The sequence below is a fragment of the Paramacrobiotus metropolitanus genome, unplaced genomic scaffold (genome assembly GCF_019649055.1).
Source record: "Paramacrobiotus metropolitanus isolate TYO unplaced genomic scaffold, Prichtersi_v1.0 Parri_scaffold0000088, whole genome shotgun sequence".
NCBI classification, from domain to species: domain Eukaryota; kingdom Metazoa; phylum Tardigrada; class Eutardigrada; order Parachela; family Macrobiotidae; genus Paramacrobiotus; species Paramacrobiotus metropolitanus.
The window spans coordinates 44512-62209 of NW_026570308.1; the positions used below are offsets into that span (position 1 = coordinate 44512).

General features: G+C 41.3%; 2 protein-coding genes across 2 annotated transcripts; both read left to right on the forward strand.

The window, feature by feature from the left end:
* Positions 1 to 5789: 5789 nt before the first annotated feature.
* On the forward strand, positions 5790 to 9188 carry LOC129596338 (uncharacterized). The gene is made up of 5 exons (XM_055493576.1): positions 5790 to 6436; positions 6614 to 6776; positions 6863 to 6918; positions 7112 to 7356; positions 8613 to 9188. Exons 2-5 carry the CDS (start codon positions 6719 to 6721, stop codon positions 9052 to 9054), a joined length of 801 nt encoding a protein of 266 aa, XP_055349551.1. The 5' UTR covers positions 5790 to 6436; positions 6614 to 6718; the 3' UTR covers positions 9055 to 9188.
* A 2616-nt stretch (positions 9189 to 11804) lies between these two features.
* LOC129596328 (uncharacterized) lies at positions 11805 to 16186 on the forward strand. The gene is made up of 4 exons (XM_055493569.1): positions 11805 to 12055; positions 12676 to 12966; positions 13835 to 14082; positions 15617 to 16186. Exons 1-4 carry the CDS (start codon positions 11843 to 11845, stop codon positions 16044 to 16046), a joined length of 1182 nt encoding a protein of 393 aa, XP_055349544.1. The 5' UTR covers positions 11805 to 11842; the 3' UTR covers positions 16047 to 16186.
* Positions 16187 to 17698: the final 1512 nt, after the last annotated feature.

Consider the following 17698-nt stretch of genomic DNA (forward strand, 5'->3'; position numbering starts at 1 on the left):
GACTTCCATGATTTCTTTTAAATTTTAAAATGAATTTTACAATTTTTGAAATTCTTTTTAAAATTTGAAAAACATGTTAAAACAGTGGATCGGTGTAAAAACGTTCTTTGTGTTTATGTGCATTTCTTAGGTTTGTGTTTACGTGCAAAATTTGATAGAGATCGGTCCATAATAAGACTTTTGGTACACCTGATTCCTGAATGCATTTAAACTTTTTGGAATTTTCTTAGAGCCATAGAGCAAACGGTTTTCACGTCAGTGTATACAAATCATTTGGCTACAGAATGTCATAAAACAGGATAAACTAGGGAAGTGCACCGCTTTGGGCTAGCACTAATAGACCGAAGCGAAGCCGGAAACCGAGTTTTTTATACAAGTACAAGAATACCTACATAGGTTATTGTTATGTTGATTATTAATTTCGCATCAAAAGTTAAGATCGAGTATTTTGCTTACATTTATTATTTGTACGAGTATTTAAGCAATATTTCGACCCGCCAGAATTAAATCAGTTGAGTCAAGCGTTGAATTTCCCTTTTCTTTTGATTGGTGGCTTTTTTATCGACTGTAGCATATGTAATGGAAAAACTGGTTCTGCTCACTGCCGATCCGCTCTATGTTTTCATGCATGAAAAGCCAACATAATTGAAACCGGACGCAAATTCCCGCTTGTCAGTGTGGACTGCCGCTTTCTCACACGTAATGCCTTGACCTTTGTGTACGGTTACTGCCCAAGCTAGTGTGAGCTGTAACTGTGTTCTGGAGCAATTTTCGGACTTGTCCAACCATTGTTTTGTGACTGGAAAAATCGGAACACAGTTATTTGCAAAAGTAGTACCTGTGCACTTATCAAATTCCGCTATTATCACTTGTATCATCGAGTCTGACGGGGTGTTCCAGGTTCGTATACTTTATCTCGCACATATCCCAACGCCCTGTTGACAAGCCGTTTATCAGTCTACATAGATGTTTCTTTAAGCATATTACCCTGCTTCCTCTCGACAAACCGAGTGTCGGTTCCAGACAAATTACCTGTTCTTGGCTTCCTGATAAATGGTATACAATAATAATTTACTAATTTACGGGGATAATTCATGATATAAGGAGTTAACTACCTTTTGTCACACTGCCAGTCTGCCACCACTGTGTTGCGCCCGAATTTTTGCTACCGGCATTTTCAGCTCCGTTAAGTCATTTTTGTTTGGGCTTCGAGCTTCGAAAATTTTTGTACGAGTACTTTCAGCGGCGTGGACCAAAACAAGTTACACAGTGGTTGATCTCATTTCTTCCGCTGCTTGCGGAAGTTTTTAAAAAAAATAATTTAGAAGTTTTTAAAAAAAATAATTTAGAAGTTATTTTAATGTGTGTGCCATTTAAATGTGTGCTTTCTAACCGTTTTCGGCCTTTCCTGCAAATCACCTTTAACCCTGCATTTCAGGTACAAACAAATAAAAATGATAAACAAAGCAAAAAACTCGAAAGTGTCGTAAACAGTTAAAAAATTATCGAAAGCTATACCCCCCGGCGCCCCGCCATGAAACAGTGCAGCGGACGTCCCCTCTGATACTGATGGTGGCGGCTATAGTCGGTGGGAAGACAAAACCCGGTAGACTGTTTCGGCTGTAGTCCAGTACGCAGTGAGCGCAATGAGAGCAAGCCGGACGCGATTATCCTTCTGGCCTCTGAGGAATTGTCATAAAATCATGTGCTTTATGTAATTATGAACATTGCTCGTTGTGGATATGGGCATCGTGTGTCGGTACCGTCGCTCTCGTGGCGATTCTCAATCGTCGATATCTTGTCTGGAATCATCTTCTTTGTCCCCTGGTGCAGTAATTCGTTCCGGAGCACCTGCAACTGTGGGCATGGGTCCTCATGATGACCACCTATGGAATATGGATCATTTGGAAGTCTGCTTCTGACTAGCGTATAAAACAGTGTTGCACAATAAATTCAAAAATGCATAACTAGTTTCATAGTTCGCGCTACTGCACTACAGAGTATTTAGTAATTAGTAGTGGAATTGGAAATATATCTACAAGTCTAGGAGCAGTTTTGCTGACATGTATACAGCAATGATGCTGAATTTAATGCTGCGGACGGACATGTACAAAATTAATAACATTTCCGATTACACCGTGATTACAACGTAGGCGGCAAAGCATTGTAGTCTATTTAAGAAAGAAAGTAGAAAGATTAATCAGCTGCGAGTGGCTCAAAATCGCAACGAAATCATTTAAACTGATGAAGATTAATCTTCTTGGAGATTGGTGAATTCTGTCGCACAGTACCCAAATATTGTTGATATGCGCAATATATCTCTTGCAGTGCATTGTCAGTAGTGTCCATTCAGAATGGAAATAGGAAAATTCGTCAAGGAAGCGATACTTTTAAGGCATGACAGAAAAATATATTTTTGATTGCAGTTTTACAAACACGGTCAGAAATTTACTGTTATGTATTAAATATTTGGTATGAAACACGATAGCCTGTCCATCCGCGCTCGGCAATTCCTTGTTCAAAGGATAATATTGAACCGACGCTTTTCATTTCTAGTGTTTGAATGTGCCCCAGTTACGAGTCATACAAAAATACCGGCACAAGTACCGTAAAAATCGAATTATAGGCCCCCCACAATAGAAGCCCTCCCCGTAATTGGAGCCCCCCCCCTTATGGTGGTTCGAAATTTATAAGCTCCCCCGAAATAGATGCCCATGGGCTATATAAAATGCACACAAATGCTTCCAATAAAACACATTTGAAATATAATAGCCCCCAAAATACAAGCCCATGCCCGTAATTAAAGCCCCTCCGCAGGGCGTTCCAACTTTTGAAGCCCAGGGCTTATAAATAGATTTTTACGGTAATTCAAAATAGTCTGGAGTTCTTTATTGCTGTCAGTCTGTTTATATTCGAAATGCAAAACGCTTCTTTTGTACTGATCAGTGATCACAAGCTCAGTCACTATTTCGATGTCAGCGATGTTCGTAATTTCTGTACATTTATTTCGTGATGAATTTTCAAGACAACGAAACGACGAAACAAGGTGTTGTCAAGTGTAAGTAAGTGGTCGGTGAGACGTGCAACGCACATGTGAATAAAGAAGCGGCTGTGCTTCATCCCGAAAAATTAAATCTAATGTGAGTATGTAGGGAGATCGAGCCATCAAATCGCTCGGGCGGATTACATGTATTTTCGTATGTGTGACTGTGGGATCACTTTCTCTGATTGCTCATGTTTTGCAAGATGTGCAGCTTTGATATCCAAGACACCAGTACCATCCATTATGAGAACGGTCATGCAATTAATTGAGTTATCCAATAATGGTAACATTTGCGCGTACAGAAGGCAGTTCAAGGCACAGTCGCCCTTAATTTTGAAATAATCGTATCCAGAGTTAACTAAATATAGTAAGATCTATTTTAGTCGATCGTTAATATTTGCGAATTTGTTTGTGGTCCTTGCTAAGCACAGTTAAAATGGGTACTTAGTTTTCTGAACTTCATAATTCTATTTGGCCAAAATAAAATCGAACTTTTTTTTCATTACCTGGAGCCGAAACTGCCTATGCAGAGAAAAAACAAAGTTAATCGGATTCGGGCCTTAACACTTTTAACGCGAATACAGCTTAAAATCTGCGCAGCGGCCTCAAACAACAACATGCAAGCAATCTGAATTATTACCATCCTGACCTTTATCAGTGCAATAGCAAGAGAGAACACACAACTTCGGTGCGGTTGTTTTTACGGCTGCTGATTGAACGGAACCTGGAGGGATATCTCATCCACGTGTGGGCGCAGTGAGCATATGGTGGCGTGGAGTGCGTGAAACGGAGGCGAAATAAGAGCGCCACGTAATCCACAAGATGCTGCATGGAATTTCTTTGTACTGCGGCAGACACCACTTCATCGCTCGTTCAGTTCCTTTACTCCATCTTTTTCGTATATAAATTTCAGAGCTCTGATTGCTGCTTCGTCCTTAAACGCAGTTTACCAGGGTTGTTACTGGTTACATTATTACATTATTCGCTTGCTTTGTGCAATGGCCAGGTATAAAAAAACCATTGGGTATTTCCTCGACCGCAATCGGGTGCGGGCTTATCAGGAGATCATAGCGGAAGCTCTTTTTGTACTCTGGTGTGCCCTTCATATTGCGCTGAAGTTCGGCACACGTTTCTTCCCAAGTTGGAAGAACAGTCGCGTTGATCCCGACTCACGAACCGGTTTCGAAGTTCTGCTACTACGGCCAGGCTTGGGAGGGGGCACGGGGGCACGTGCCCCCTCCGAAATCTTCGGAAAAGTGGGTATTTCAAAAAAGTAAAGGGGGGACTATTGCTTGAAAAAATTTACCGGCTTTGGGAAAAACTGCAGAAAATGCTATTTTTTATTGAATTTCTAGCGAATTTTCAGTCAAACCTTTTGTTAGCTTCGCGCTCCGCGCGAAAGTGCCTCTGTTTTGCACTTTACCGAATGTAACTCACAATCACTGCGCAAAATTTGGTTGTACAGTTCACGGTCTTCCACGAAGCGCACATTATCTGGGAATACATCTTATTCTTTTATTAATAAACCATGTTTCTAAAGGAGTTTTATTAGAAACTCGTAATATTTTACTATTTTTTATCGAATTTCTTGCATTCTCAGGTGTAAAAGCGTGCATCGGCTTCGCGCTCCGCGCGAAAATTTACTGTTTTTCTCAACTTTGTAAATCATATTGCATTGCTGTTGTTCCGTTTAACATCCGCTGCAGAAAAATTCCAATGACGTATCTGTAACTGACTTATTTTTACAAATTTTTATATAATTTCTAGCAGTTTCTGCGATGAAATCGTACGCCGGCTTCGCGCGAAAATTCACTGGTTTTCTGAACTCTGTACATAAAATATCGCAATGCCTTTTGCCTTTTGACTTCCGCTGAAAATTATTCAGATTAATTCTGCTATTTTTTATAAAATTTCTAATAATTTCTGCAGTGAAAACGTTCGTCAGCTTCGCGCTCCGCGCGGAAATGTCCGCTATCATGTAATTTTTTACTTGACATCTTGCTGTACCAACAATTTTGATTCGATTCGTACTTTATATAAAATTTTTTATAAGTTTTGCAGTGAGTTATCTTGCTATCTTTGGGGTTCTTGGGTTCTCAGTGCCCCTCCCGCCCAAGCGAGTTAAATTCGCCTATGACTACGGCTGGGATATGTGAGTACTTGTGTACAATAACGCGAGTCTTGAGTCAAAGCCTGTGTCTTTATTATTGTTCCAAAAATAGCGAAGAAATCAAAATTGCTCAGATACTTGTACAGGTTTAAATTCACGAATTAAAAAGAAGGTTTTAATGAGTCGTATTTTAAAAAAGGAACGTTTGCTTGGTCGCGTATACTTACCCGTTTCGCAGCTAAGAACAGAAATCGTCACATTTTTTCCAGAATTTTTCAGAAATTGCTTAAGAATATCCGTGTGCATTTATATATCCATTATATATATAATCCATATTCCATATTGTACTGTATGACGTACGGCCGGAAGTACGTACGGATATCTCGTGATTATTGCTGTTATTGTTGTGACCTTATCTACGTAGCAACCGGATATGTAAAGCCGCGGTTACTACGTTAGTGTATTCAGTTGACTCTTTGCACTATTACGAAACGGTAATTTGTACTTCTAATAAAGTATTAGACCGTAGACATTACACATATACAGTATTTACCTACATTGATCAGATAACATAAATCATAAAATGTTTTTTTAGAAGTTCGAATAGAAAAATTACGTTGTTTAATGCGAGTATTTTCTTCCCAATTTGAGATCTCCATCATCTTCGCAGTTAACAAATAACCGCTTCATTTCTTGGGACAGAACATTAACGGATGTGTGTGGGACAATATTGTGGCGGCATGGACGACGACTATCACCGACACCGGTAATCACAGCGATATTATGGAAGTCGCCGCTGTTAGCGACACACGCAGTCATTTGGGGTACGCCGGCGCTGTTGCCACCGTCTGTACCACGGCTGTCCTGACGATCTCCGTAGGCTTCTCATTATTCGTTAACCGGTGCTGGCAGTATTCGGTATGGAATCAGCACACACACTGCTGTGAGCACATTCGCGCCTTCTTTATCCGTGACCAGCGCAGAGACCCGACCGAGAAGTCCAATATAAAAATGTTTCTACTGACCATCGGGTTCGCGGGGCTTACGGCGGTTTTAACGGTTCTCGTGTTTGTCGGCTTTTTCGTCTGGTTGGCGTTGTGGGCCTTGCCTGTTGTAGTTCTGTGCGGCGCCGCTGCCGTATTGACCATTCACAATGTCGGACAGGAGGCCGTGTTTCCTTGTTGTGTTTTATGGGTGTACATCCTGAGTATTCACTGTACCGGACGCATTTGGGGTTGGTGGATGAAGGAGACTTACTTCAGCTGCATTAACAAAACATTCAGGTTGGCATAAATCAATTAATGTACCGTACAGTAAATTCGCTGAAGATGCTTCGTTCGGCATTCGCTTGAAGTGCATTATGTGTACCGAATGGCTAATGTGGAATGGGTAAACAGTGAAGAATTAATTTTGCTCGGCCGTCGCACCTAGTCGATGTTTGAATCTGTTCGTGTATACAGGGGAATGTGTGGTGCTGCACTGGTTCTGGAATTATCTGAGGTTCAAAGCGTTCCGCTTCCAGCGGCAAGCCTCGGAAATCCCGCAAATTAACACCAAAAGAACAGATGGAAGAGCGGAAATTTCTTAGTCAGCCCGCATTAAACTTGAAATTTGGTGCATTTGGTGCGTTGTGTTTGAATGTACTTATAGTAATATCGTCGCAATCCAAGAGTACATTCCGTCGACTAACCTAACCGCCCGTACCTCAGAATTTTGGGATCGCTATGATTTTAATTATAACCGTTCCTGCGATCAAATTGAAACGGTAAGAAACGCTCGAACAATAGTGAATCCGTTTGTTTAAACGTTTGTTTATACGTACGTACCGCTTTTTTTATGGTACATCATACATCACATCATGCATGCCCAGTTTTGCAAGTAGAGCATTTTCTGGGCCATCGAGCGTGCAAAAGTAGTGGTCAGTGTCATCGTAAACTGTTACGTGCCTTCCTCGACAGGGTCTAGAATACTCCCAGGCTATTTTATCGTACTGGGTGGATGTGGGATACACGCGCTGGAATACCACCCAACCGGCCTTGCTGTCCCTGCTCGCGTCCACCTTTTCTCCTCACACGGATATGTTCCTCCGAGGCTGGATTGAGTTACTGTCAAACATCGCGTTGGCACCGTTGATATACTTGCTTATCCGGGTTATTCGTTGGGTTTACAAGCGCTATTTGCGTGCTGGTCGGGTTGGGGACCGGTGTGTACCATCCGTGTAGTACCGGGTGGCCGAACAAAATGGCGGTCTGCTTTACCAGAGTGCCGCTGGTCTGTCAGATGCTTGACTGACATCGTTCTAGTGTCATTCGAAAGAGCAATCTTTACTGCATGCAACAATTAAAATAAACCGACATTGTAAACAGGTTTGAATTTTTTATGAATTGTTTTCTAAAGATGGGTGGGATTGACGGTTGGCCAGGAAACGAAATTCTGAATTTACCCATTTCTAAACAAAAATTGCTGCTGTTCAGTTAAGGAAATTAATGTGGCTCGCGTTACTATTTTGGGTAGAGGGGTTGTTTCTAGTTTTTTTACTGCAGGGTACTGTAATATCCTGGCAACCGTGTTTGGCCAATACAAGGAATAACCGAGTACCCGCACCCGCAGTTATCGTGAAATCCACAAGGAGGATTTTTGAAAGCAGATATCTGTCCAGTGTTTTGACAGCTCATCTGGTTCAATCTGATTTCCGCAAGGGCAATGTGTTAGCCACATATAAAATTTAAACCGGCATTTTTTGCAACAACCTGTCATGCAGCCAAAAATTTTAACAAAATATACCCATAAAAATAAAATGAAAAATTGACATTTTTTGGGAAAATCAAAAAGTACGCTGGCGTATAACTCGTCCAGCACATGCAGCATATCTAAAACTTTTTTAATATTGAAAAAAGATGTGTTTCTCTAAACGAAACAGTTAAAAGTGTGCGAAAAGTCCATGCAGGAAAAAAACGCCACGAGATTTTAAGTTTTGCGAGCTGGCCAGAATATATTTCGACCCGACTTCGGTTGGCGCCATCTAATACGAGCACCGCTAAATTTTTTGAAAAATGTTTTATTGGGTTTAGTAACCAATAAAATTGTCTATCAAACCAGTCTAAGCTGTTTACGGGGGGGCATGCGGTTTGCAAGAAACCGACAAAAAACGGAGCCCGCCATTTTGTTCAGCCACCCGGTATATTAAAATACGCATATTTTGTAACTTTAGGCACTTTTAAAAATACTTAGCTTCGCCACAAGGCGCCCCTATCTAAAGATCAGCAGATACGCGGCGGTTTTTGATTGCCGTACGGCACCTGGTTATCCCTGAAGGGTTCTTCGGGATAACCAACTAGCGCGGCTTAAGCATAATATATGACGGAAAGAAATAATTGTGGACCTAAATATAATGGGTTATGACTTCGCGGCTCGCGGAATCAAGTTGTTAATTAATAATGATTAATCTTTTTTATGCAGCACTCCGGTCCCAACGGAGGCCGACGATCAAGCCGAACAACCCGACGAAACCTCTGGAGACGGTTGTATTGCTACGGCCGATGGGGATTCTCAAGCGGGCGACAACAGCACCGCTATCACCATGGACAACACTGTGGACGACTCGTCGCACCAGCTTCGCTGCTTTTGCGCTCCATCGGTCCTTGTGGTAGCGTTAATGGTGATTATGGCCCGTCAAAGTTTATGCTGGATCAATCTTCCATATCCGCTGGTGCAACTATTCGTTCCGGAATCGCTACAACTGTGGGCCCTGCTCCTGCTGCTGACCATCTATTCAACATGGATCATTTGGAAATTCGCTGTTGACGTGCGCCAGATTCGCCAGGAACAACAGATGCTGATTCCACCGCCAGGCGCAGTTGACAAGGGTCCTTGTCAGATGTTTGCGCGGGCCCTGGGCTGATGTAAATCTTGTGTAAAATACCGGAAACGGTTTCACCTTTTTTGACCGACAAAATGCTTACCGGATAAGTTGATCATTGAACGACATTTTCGTGATCAATATTTTCTGATCATTTTGACTGGAGAATAGTTTTCCCGACATGTTATCAGCGTGAAATGATGATCAACACGTAATTGAACATCGAAACGTAATCTTGATAAAACCCCGGCGGCAACTCGCTGACCGTGGATTTACCTAGCTTGTTATCCCTCAGTGGCTTTCGATAATAAACACAGTCGTATGATTTCGTAGTTTTACCTGGTATGAGTTTTAAGGGAAGCGACCCGGATGCATGGTACCAAACCGCCGGAAACGGCCCACCGAAGGTCACCAAATATCGGTATCAGCATAACTGGAGAGCGCTAATATCAGTGAATCGGCCGCAGCGTTCGTTTTCGTTAGGATGTTTCCCATTTTAAAGAATCTATAGATTGTAGGTAACAGCAATCAATAACCTCTCGTATTTATCTAAACATTATGATGATTTTTTTCACTGATGGAATGTTTATAGTCTTTCATAAAATATTGGATCTCCCTAATTGATTTAAAATCACAATTACATTATTGCACGAATAATTATACATTTATACAATAAAACAATCAGACTAATAAAGAAAAGCATAGAAGTGTTTCTTGTATGTATGTTGTGCAGGTGTCTTACTAATGATACAGTGTCTTTTGTATCATTGCCGCATCTCTGCAACATCCTCTATGTACCCACCATGTGTTCCGTAAAGAAACCTAAATAATAAAAAAAAGAAAAAAGGAAAACATAAGAAAAAATATAGTTTTATTGGGCAATAGCCGCCAAGATAACAATGATCGCAAGCGCCGGTACACTACGTGAAAGTTAAAATTTAAACATTAAAAAAATACTAGGAAACCCAAGATATCCGTAAGAGATTCATGGTGGATACAAGATGTAATAGTTTAAGCTGCTGTAACATAAACGGAAAAACAAATTTATTTAAGTTCCGGCTTATGTTCATGACATCAAGCGATGTTGGCATACTTTAATATTCCCTTCCAAACCACAGTACCCTACCGTATCCTCAAATGTGTTATTTTTGTGTTCTCCATCGGCTTAATGCACATATCCTGTTATACTCAGCACTGGTGGCCATATACGAGTATACGTATATGTATATGTGACCTTAGCATGCCACCCTATTTCTATTGCATCTGTCGTCATCCATGACTTGTTAATTTTCTTAGTGGCTTTCTTAGTGGAACAAGTTTGAGAATACATGGAGGTGCGGTGGGATACGGCAGAAAAATAGTGAGGGGGTGGGGAAACTGTGAGAAGACATAAAGAATATCTGCACGTACATGATATTATGAGGTTGCGCTGGGATACTGTGAATACAGTTTCGAAGAAGCATATCACGTTAACGCATCACGTTCCCTGCATCGCACAAAATGGGCTCGTGCTCTGATAATGTTAGCATGTGCGTCAAAGACGCGGGAAATCAATGAGTAAAGTGACTCAATAAACCATAAACTCATCACAGTCCGGTATCGGAAGGAGTGCAAATCTTTATCTGAATGTTGAATATTTCTGAGAAAATACTGATTGCTTAACTGATGACTATCGTGTTTCTATGTATTTACTTTCTGTTGAGTGGTTTTTGCTGTAACTTCATGCACCTGATGTTTAATCACCGTTTTTATCAAGGTTCAAATTCCTATGATCGATTTCGATCATAACATTAATGGGTCACGAACCTAAATTTACAATAAGCAAACAATTTATGTATTTTGAAAATTTTCATGAACCGAGGTCACGTGGGGTTAAAGTATATCAAAATGCATCGTGCTTATTAGGAAATGGGAGGAACGCGCCAGAATTTGTACAAAGTCATATGAAAATAGCGTGATGTTAACAGCGTGAAGCCCTTATAAGGGCTTCACGCAATTAACTTTTTGAAACATCACGTTTAATTAAGCGTGATGTTTCAAAAAGTTTACACTGCGCAACACTGGGATGGTCATCAAGTTGACGACTGGTCAAGAACGAAATAAACCGTTGAAAAACAGGCCTAGGTGTTTGTGCGATGCACAGTATAACTAATATATCGAATTAATCACGGACGAAAAGCTGTTGCATTACGGACACGTGGTTATGGAAAGGTGGAAACCAAGTACATTATCACTGTACGCAACGCTTGTTTTACTCCCTAAAAATTGTTTCGTATTACGCAACAACTCAAAAACAGGCAAATATGTCTTACTATGTATATCGTGACATTAAACAGTGCACCACGGGCCGCTGGAGAATAGCTACCTTAATCCGGCGTAAGGATTTTAAGAGCTTTGATCCACTTTCGTTGGTAATTTGATTAATAGTTAATCTCTCGTCGGGTGCCTATTAATTACTGCAATGCGCCCACGTTCTGCTTCCCGCGGCGCTTGCTGTTGCCGGCACAATGTACGAAGCGTCGTATTAGTTTCCAGGATAAAACGGGAGCTGTATAGGTCACGCCAACGTGTGGGAGCTGCGAGCAAATGAAAGGACCTGACGTGGGTAAAGGAAATCAGAATCAGCCAGCAATATAATTCAGTAGAAATACCGGTGAGTAAGGTTCTGCGATGATGCTCACTAATTTCTGTGCCAGTAACCTCTCTGCGTGAACCGTTGTAAATCAGCCTGTCCCGTTTTGGGACGCCGAAATAAACGCCTTCCTACTACAGTAGTACCACACAGAGACTTTTCAAGCTGTAGAGAATTGGTTGACGGCCGGTGACAATAATGGGCAAATATCCGAAGACCGTTGGATCCATCCTCGACCGCGATCGGGTGTGGGCTTACCAGGAGATCATGGCGGAAGCCCTGATCGTTATGTGGTTTTCGTTGCACATTACCCTGAAGTTTGGCACACGCTTCTTTCCTGAGTGGCGGAACACGCGCGTCGATCCCGAAGTACAGACCGATCTGGACAACCTTCTGGCAAGACTGGGTTATGTGAGTAGCCTGAAATTTCCCTAAATGCGGTATTTTAACGTCCATGCTTAACGAAGACAGTGAAAAATGGTATATTTGTTAATATACATATAATATACATGCAGTAATATACATTTAATATACATGTTAATATACATGCAGTACAAAACAATGGATAAAATAAACATTGCTGGCGTGATATTTATTTATTATAACCGTAGGCCACTGATAAACGGTATATATCGTATTGAGCGCATTTATTATTCATTTAATAATACGGGTAATAATAATAATATTATTCATTTAATAGTATCCTTTAGTGGTTGAAACGTTTGGCGTTTTCGGTCCAGCTTTAAGCGAATTTTTGCACTTTATGGGCCGAAAAATTCGTGACCTGACTGGGCGTTCTACTACTGCTTTTCTTAAACAACGTTTCAGTTTGGCTGTTATTAAGGGAAACGCTACGGCTGTGTTAAGTACGCTACCATTTAACCCACGGGTGGATAGAGATTTTGGTTGTTTTTTCAATGTTTAAAATTTTAACAGTAACGTAGTGTGCCTGCGCTTGCACTTCTTGTTACTTTGACGGCTATTGCCTATTAAAAGTGAAAAAAAATAATACGGGTTTTTTGTGTGTACAGGCGGATGTGTGGCACGCCGGTAGTGGTGGATGCTTTAGCGATCGAGAGAGTTCCGGTGACAAAGCCAAGCACACAGCCCTATTCCCAGAATGTTCTCGGTTTTACGTACTGCCAATTAAATTCGCAACTTCATCAATATGGTTATTTGCTGTTTTGATTAATACCGTGCCAGTGAAATTCGCCCTTCCTTCGGCTGATAGCCTCGGACATGCATGGAAGTCGTGGAAACGATACTATTCAGCTTATGCCGGCACCGGAGCCGGTGGAACGTACTGTGTTAATTACAGAACGGTAATAACGCTTACTCGACCGCCCCGTCCAATTCAGTCTTCATTTTGTCAGTTTTCTTAAACGATCACATTCATTAGTCCGCATTTCAAAAGGTTGAAACACAGGATGTAGTAAAGTTCTTATTACAGACTGGCTGTCGTCGGATTTTGCACATAAACAAACATAATCTGCAGATCTTTTTTAAAGGCAATCAAGATTCTGGCGTTTTTCTAAAATTCTAAAGTTAACCAAAACAGTTCTAATATTTGGCGGCAGAGTGCCAAACAGCAATGGAGAAAAGTGCTTAAGAAATGCGCAAAACTTCCCATCGATGAACTGTTTACAATTTGCAGTTATTTTTTTATGTTGCATGCACATACAGAGTACAATACATGGCGGTTTTATCATCAAATCATCCAGTCGGGCCACGCGCCGGCATATCTCCTTTAAGGAAAGTGTGCCGTTACATTGTAATAAATTCGCGCACCTCAACGGAAGCTTTCGCTTTCGCTTGGTGCTACAACACACTTTTCATGCTGACGTGCGTTTTCCAGAAAATTTTGAAGAGGATCGATTCATAACTAGGCTCCTAGCGCACCTCTGTGCGTTTAAAACATTCGGAATTTTATTTCACCGAAAAAATCTAAAGCGACCTTGCACACACAAACAGACGGTGTTTAAACCGATGTATACAAACTATTTGCCTTCAGAAAGTTCATAAACAATAGCGATGCAGAAAAGTAAACGGTTTGGTTTCACATTTTGTGCATTGTGCTGCAAATACCATCACGGGTACCGCTTGGAAAAACACAGCGAGTTGCAGGCTTTCCCGATCACAGTGATGGAGGTAACATGAATGTTACTTATGTTAGTATCGTATGGGTTTCAGGGCATGGAATATCCCCAGGCAATCCTGTCACACTGGATGGATTTGGGGTATCCGCAGTGGAGGACCCGCCATCCAGCACTGCTGTCTCTGTTCTCCACCGATTATTCATCACTGTCATCCGGGTTCCTTCGAGAGTGGATCCGGTCGCAGTTTCTTCTGAATGCTATACCATTGATAATCATTTTCAGCATTATGTCGATTGTGTTATGGCCCTACATGCGGTGTGATGCGGGAGAAGATCACAGCAGGTATGTACTGTATCCGCTCGCACATCTTGAACCACAGAGTGTGTGTACGGGAAAAACGCGCATTCAATATACACACTCTAACCGGGCCAAACGCGCGATTCGCGATTTGATAAATTTCTGATGTCTTTGCAAAATCTGGTCTGGAGAACTTCTTGAATATTAAAAACAATTGGAGCTCTAACAATTTTAAACTTGTTTATGCTCGATAGCAGCCATTAACATACAGCTTTGCCGTAAGCACGAGTTACAAACTGATTTGTTGTGGTTTTGGGGTACCCCTGGAGGGATGGGTACGTTCAGCGTTAACATTCTTGATGGCGATGAGCCACAGAACAATTCGAGCTTTCAGCTGCAGAACCTTTTTTCCAGAGTGAACTGCCATTTAAATGAAAATTCTTGGTTTATTGGACAAATTCACAAGAAGAACTGTTCATCTTGAAACCAAATGAGCAATATTTCGTAGTCGTGCATTTTGCCCGGTTAGAGTGTGTATATTGAATGCGTGTTTTTCCTGTACACAAACTCTGTGGTTCAAGATGTGCGAGCGGATACAGTAAAGCATCCGTTACTGACACTCCACTCCACTGGAGTTTTTACTTGTTCTTACTCCACTTGAGTTTTTTAGAAGTACAATAAATGAAGGGCAATCATGCCTTTCCTTCAGATCGTTCAATTGCTAGAATGCCTGGCGGCTAAACGACTTCATGATTTCTAAACATACTTTTATATGTAGAATTGCAATAGACTACATACTGTATCCGCTCGCACATCTTGAACCACAGAGTGTGTGTACGGGAAAAACGCGCATTCAATATACACACTCTAACCGGGCCAAACGCGCGATTCGCGATTTGATAAATTTCTGATGTCTTTGCAAAATCTGGTCTGGAGAACTTCTTGAATATTAAAAACAATTGGAGCTCTAACAATTTTAAACTTGTTTATGCTCGATAGCAGCCATTAACATACAGCTTTGCCGTAAGCACGAGTTACAAACTGATTTGTTGTGGTTTTGGGGTACCCCTGGAGGGGGGATGGGTACGTTCAGCGTTAACATTCTTGATGGCGATGAGCCACAGAACAATTCGAGCTTTCAGCTGCAGAACCTTTTTTCCAGAGTGAACTGCCATTTAAATGAAAATTCTTGGTTTATTGGACAAATTCACAAGAAGAACTGTTCATCTTGAAACCAAATGAGCAATATTTCGTAGTCGTGCATTTTGCCCGGTTAGAGTGTGTATATTGAATGCGTGTTTTTCCTGTACACAAACTCTGTGGTTCAAGATGTGCGAGCGGATACAGTACATTCATTATCCATATACTCGTAAAACATGGTTTCCGTAATTTTGTTTAATTGTTTGCCATTCATTGCACCAGCGTTTGCCATACATTGCACCATGTGTCGCACTGTTTATCACAAAACGAACGCTTTGCATATATAAAAACGTTCAATCATTAATATTAGCAGCGTTTTAAGTGAAAGTCTAAGATGGAAATAACCTGCTATCGTTCTGAATTGTTTGCTTGCATGCAGTGCATCCACACCGGGTGGAAGCGAGGCTGGTTCAGGCGCAAAGTTATTGGAAGCGGTGGGCAGTGACGACGACGATTTTCATCTCGACCTGGATGGGGAGTGTTTCGCGACATTCACCGTTGTCCCAGTGGAGAATACGTCGGATGGTCCAGGAAAGCACCATGACTGTGCGTGTTCCTGGAGCGCCGGCATCGTCGCAATCCTGGTGGTCTTGATTAAGCGCTTCATGTGCTGGATCTTTCTGCCCTATCCGCTGGTACAGCTGCTTGTTCCGGAGCCGTTGCAGCTGTTGGCGCTCATGTTACTGCTAACCGCGTACGGAGCCTGGATTTATTGGAAACTCCTACACAATATTCTCCAATTCCACAAGGAAACATATACGGGAACTCCAACCAATAGTCAGCCATGGTGGACGGACATCATGTCTTGATCTATGATCTATCTAATTCTGCATTACGTATTAATTCTCTACGCCTACAGCTAGTAAAACTTGCTAATACAATATTCAAAGCTAGAAATAATTTTCGCTGAAAATAACTAATTATTGTATGCCACACACTGTATTCATAAGAGTATGTATGCACTTACAGTATTACTTTTGATGATGAACGTACAATTTCGTCATATACGGTGTCTATGACCGTCGTCAACGGCTCACCGGAAGTCATCGAATAGCGATGAGCAACTGAGCATCACTGCATCGAGCACAGCTGGAAATCACTAATAGGTCTTATTGAATCGGCGATCGTTTATAACTATATTAATTACGTATTTCTCACATGAAAGATACTTATTAGCAGTAATCGATAATGCCTTGTCTTCACATATCGATCATGATGATTGTTTTTACTAACAGAATGCTTATAACCTCGTTTTTCATGAAGTAATAATTTGATCTCCCTCATCGATGGTACACCATAATTACACGTCTAACTGCAATAATTGAAAAATTGTACTAATAAAGAAATGCGAACAACTGTGAAATTCCCTTTGATGATTTCATGACTTTATTAATCTTTTAGCCGATAGAACCTTTATAAGGATTAACTTTGGCAGATGTAACTGCCTTGGATTGTGCGTGCTCTCAAAATAGCGCTGGAATCCGGTGCCACTCTTTACAGGAAAAGCATAGAGTGATTAATTTCGCCTTTGGACTAGTTAATACGATAATGGTAGCATCTGCGTCAAAGAACCGAGATCAATAAATCAAACAGGTCTCTGGTGCTAAAATCTACGCGTATTACCGATGTCTTGTAATCAATATTTTACTGATTAAAGCTCGCTTAGCGTGCCGGAAAGATATTAATTTGCAGTCACCTTCTGCAGTGGGTAAGTCAGAATAGTGACAGTATATCAAACAATTTTATGTTCGGAGGACGGCCGCGTATTTCCTTATCGCAGTAGTCGATCAGATTTGTTTGCGCGATATATGTAAAACAACAGAAATTGAAAACTTCACACGTTCACTTAATAATCTTGCTGCACCACGGCATAGGAATGCGCATCGACTCGCAGTGCGCAGGTAAAGAATTTGTGCTAATGCCATCGTGACCTTTGGTATTGTAACAGTAAGAGTTTTCGCAGTACCACTCTCCGACATGCGCGATTTACTGTATTATTATTGCTTAAAAGGATTTAAACGACTCCAAAAAGGCGATGAGAAAAGAGCCACAGGGAAATTAATTCTTTAATTCAGAGAGATCTGTATTTTTATCTAGAGTACTCTGTAGCGTAACATGTACTGTACTGCCAGCAGCAAAACTATCATATCGATTTTGCCAATGGATGTGGTAGGAAAATTGCACCAGTCTCATGCACTATGTGTGTACAATAGTGATCGTGAATAGCGTCAGGTATAGTTGCGTCAGTGAAGGCGGAGTTAGAAACCACAGCGATGCAACGGACCTTCCTGTGTAGGCAGTTTTAGCGCGGTGGTAAGACCTCAGCTCATCGTAAACTGAAAAAAGGAGTGTCTTTGCGTATTTAACCGTCATAAAAACCGGAAGCTGTGTTAGAGTTTTAAAAGATTCTCGCTTGCTTTCTAAACGCAACCCAGGCTTTCGCCTGACATTGCCGCACCGC

Excerpts from the sequence above, each read along its gene's own strand:
- LOC129596338 (XM_055493576.1), top strand. The coding sequence starts at position 6,719 with ATGGAAGAGCGGAAATTTCTTAGTCAGCCCGCATTAAACTTGAAATTT. Across the intron at positions 6,919-7,111 it reads CCTGCGATCAAATTGAAACG|GGTCTAGAATACTCCCAGGC; the intron begins GTAAGAAACGCT and ends CTTCCTCGACAG. Across the intron at positions 7,357-8,612 it reads GCTGGTCGGGTTGGGGACCG|CACTCCGGTCCCAACGGAGG; the intron begins GTGTGTACCATC and ends TTTTTTATGCAG.
- LOC129596328 (XM_055493569.1), top strand. The coding sequence starts at position 11,843 with ATGGGCAAATATCCGAAGACCGTTGGATCCATCCTCGACCGCGATCGG. Across the intron at positions 12,056-12,675 it reads TTCTGGCAAGACTGGGTTAT|GCGGATGTGTGGCACGCCGG; the intron begins GTGAGTAGCCTG and ends TTGTGTGTACAG. Across the intron at positions 14,083-15,616 it reads GCGGGAGAAGATCACAGCAG|TGCATCCACACCGGGTGGAA; the intron begins GTATGTACTGTA and ends GCTTGCATGCAG.